This window comes from Drosophila serrata, unplaced genomic scaffold, assembly GCF_035046125.1.
Source record: "Drosophila serrata isolate PLE 108 unplaced genomic scaffold, ASM3504612v1 contig_12, whole genome shotgun sequence".
Lineage (NCBI taxonomy): Eukaryota > Metazoa > Arthropoda > Insecta > Diptera > Drosophilidae > Drosophila > Drosophila serrata.
The window spans coordinates 218,612-221,102 of record NW_028256910.1 but is presented as its reverse complement, the minus strand read 5'-3'; the positions used below and the strand labels follow the sequence as shown (position 1 = coordinate 221,102).

The window sequence follows — 2,491 nt, the reverse complement described above, 5'->3', positions numbered from 1 at the left end:
GTAGAGATGGCCAATCGCCTCTCTTGGCGATTCTCAAAAAAGTAAGCTTTATCCCCCGATGATTTTTTATGAACTTTATGCGTAATGCTCATCAAAGAGGTTTTCTACTCATCGACTGATTCACCCATATTAAATTTGATTTGCTAATTTAAAGGTTAAATGCGTTGATATTGACGAAATACACTCGATGACATCATAAACTAAATGATAATAAAACTTATATTTCTCTGTCAAAAACGTTTATTCTCCTTATAAATTTACTAAATGCTTATTTTAATTGTTTATCACCCACAAGTTGATAGTGAGATCCGGGACTCGGTTTACCGAAACTGCAATCATTCCCATGGTGTAGATGATCGACAGAAGGGCCAGCAGGGCCAAAGGATCCCACTCGTCGTACTCGTTCAGGATGTAGGTCTCCAGGATCAAAAGGATGACATAGACCAACCATATGTTGCACTGAATCGGCATGGAGAAGTCGCACTGGTCCTCAAACGGCAACATGGTCGTGTCGCCACAGAAATCTTCTTCTTGCAACATCTTGTACATCTCGCAGGCGGTCTCACTGTCATTCACCAGGTACACTTTCGATGGGCATGCCGCATTCCTCTGGAGCTCTTGCAACTCGCGTTCGATGGGTCCTCGCAGGGCAATAACGGTAACATCGGTTGACATCATCAGGTGGCAAACCAGGGTCTCGTTGGACTTCGTCGAGGTCCCTTCCTGCTCGTCGGAAGGGATCCCATACCGTAAGAGAACGCTCCATGTCAGCAGAAGGATGCCAACATTGCCGGCGGTAAGACTCATTTTCCAGTGTCGAGGGTTAGCATTGCGGCTTCTTGTGGGCATCTTAGAAATCTAAAGATAGTCAAGAGAATAACTGGGTACAAAGATTTTTGTCAATTTTGAAACTGAAAAATAAAATTTACTTTTTAAATTTTGTGTGACAAAGCTGAAAGCTTAAAAAACACTGAGAACTGGACTTTGGCACTCTCACTTGATAGTTTAGGTGACAGGAAAGTCGAACGTATATGATATTTAAAACTAATATAAATGGGTCAACTTTGAACTATATTTAGTTCGCTTAACTTTTCTCCATCGATTCATAAAACGATCTCCATTCATGAATAGTCGTCTTTCCTTTCTGGCTTAGGATTGCAGGACGGGACCACCCAAGAGTTCCCCCCTTATCACACGGTAGCCTCCGAGATGGACTTCTACAGAGTTCTACAACATTGAGAGTTAATTAGCTTGGGCTTGGGCTTCGGCTTGGACTGCTTCTCTCTGCAATGGTAATTCAAGTCGCCCATCATAAACTGCTGACAAAGTTACTAGTTTTCAGCCAAGACCCGATGTGTTTTCCCCTTTTTGTTCTGGGCCACCGCAAGATCTTCGAGTGGATCACTTACTCTATGTGTACTTATGACGCTGGAGCGAAGCTAAGACGTGTGTCGGGCTTCTGCCCAAAGAAAGCCCAAGCCGAAGGAGGGAGAGATCTTTAACGCTTGCCTGGTTTGAGCTTCCTACAGTGAAAGATAAGGTTATAAAGGGATAATATATATAGTGAAAGTAATAATATAATATCCCTAAAGTCTCAAGAACCATGATCAACAAGTTACTTAACCATAAAGTATTTAAGATGTAATGAAAATCCATATATATACCATTTAGAAGGAGTGTTTCTCCTTAGCCAGCACCTTGAGTTTCTCCCAAAGACATCGATTGAGATCAATCGATTATTTCCAGTGGATAGGCCATAGGGTATAGATTATCGGTGGAGACCCCACCCAGCGGGTCTCGGGTCTCTTGTCTAGGGTTTCCGTTTCGCAATTGCCGACAATGGAAATGTCTTTTGCAATTTAACACTTGACTGCCCCGCCTTGATTTTGCCTGCCAGCAGCAGCAAATGGCGGCAAGGGTGCCAAGGGGTTAAGGCTGTTATGTTTTAACCCATTGCTGCTTCTTCTTGAGGATATTTATGCCACGGAGCAACCGCAAAAGAGGCGAAAATGGAAAATGGAACTAGAGCTGCCGAAGATCGGGGATGAGAGATTCGAGATCCAAGATCGGAGATCATCCAGAGAAATATGTCGACGGAGATGGGCAGTGTGTGTGTGTGTGCTGTGTGTGCACACTTTGTGGTTCTTTCTGTTTGGCAATAATTTTTAATTTATTATTTACATGCGCAGTTTTAGGGCTTCGCACTCAAAAATGCATGATTTTTTTTTGCACAATTGTTGCGAATTGTTTTTTTGTTGCGCTTGTTGTTGCTTCTAATCTAAAATATGCGCATAATTAACTCTACACGGTTGTTGTTGCTGTGGTCAGCCAAAAAAAAAAAATATATATATATATATAAAACGTTTGCACAATTGTAAATTGTTTAAAAAAAAGGTTAGGCAAACTCTCTGCCTTAAACTATGACCCCTAGAAATCTGTATCAAGTACCCTTTAATAAACACCATAATTATGTGCAAAAACATTTACATAA

The 2,491-nt window shown here is 41.5% G+C and overlaps 1 protein-coding gene across 1 annotated transcript; it reads right to left on the bottom strand.

Annotated features, from left to right (window-relative positions):
• Positions 1-222: 222 nt before the first annotated feature.
• Positions 223-1,045, bottom strand: LOC110179392 (uncharacterized). The gene is made up of 2 exons (XM_020946919.2): positions 930-1,045; positions 223-858 (listed from the first exon to the last, which is right to left on the bottom strand). The coding sequence occupies exon 2, from the start codon at positions 847-849 to the stop codon at positions 274-276; it is 576 nt and encodes a 191-aa protein (XP_020802578.2). The 5' UTR covers positions 850-858; positions 930-1,045; the 3' UTR covers positions 223-273.
• Between the last annotated feature and the right edge of the window lie 1,446 nt (positions 1,046-2,491).

Coding starts and splice junctions, on each gene's coding strand:
- LOC110179392 (XM_020946919.2), bottom strand. CDS start 849: ATGCCCACAAGAAGCCGCAATGCTAACCCTCGACACTGGAAAATGAGT.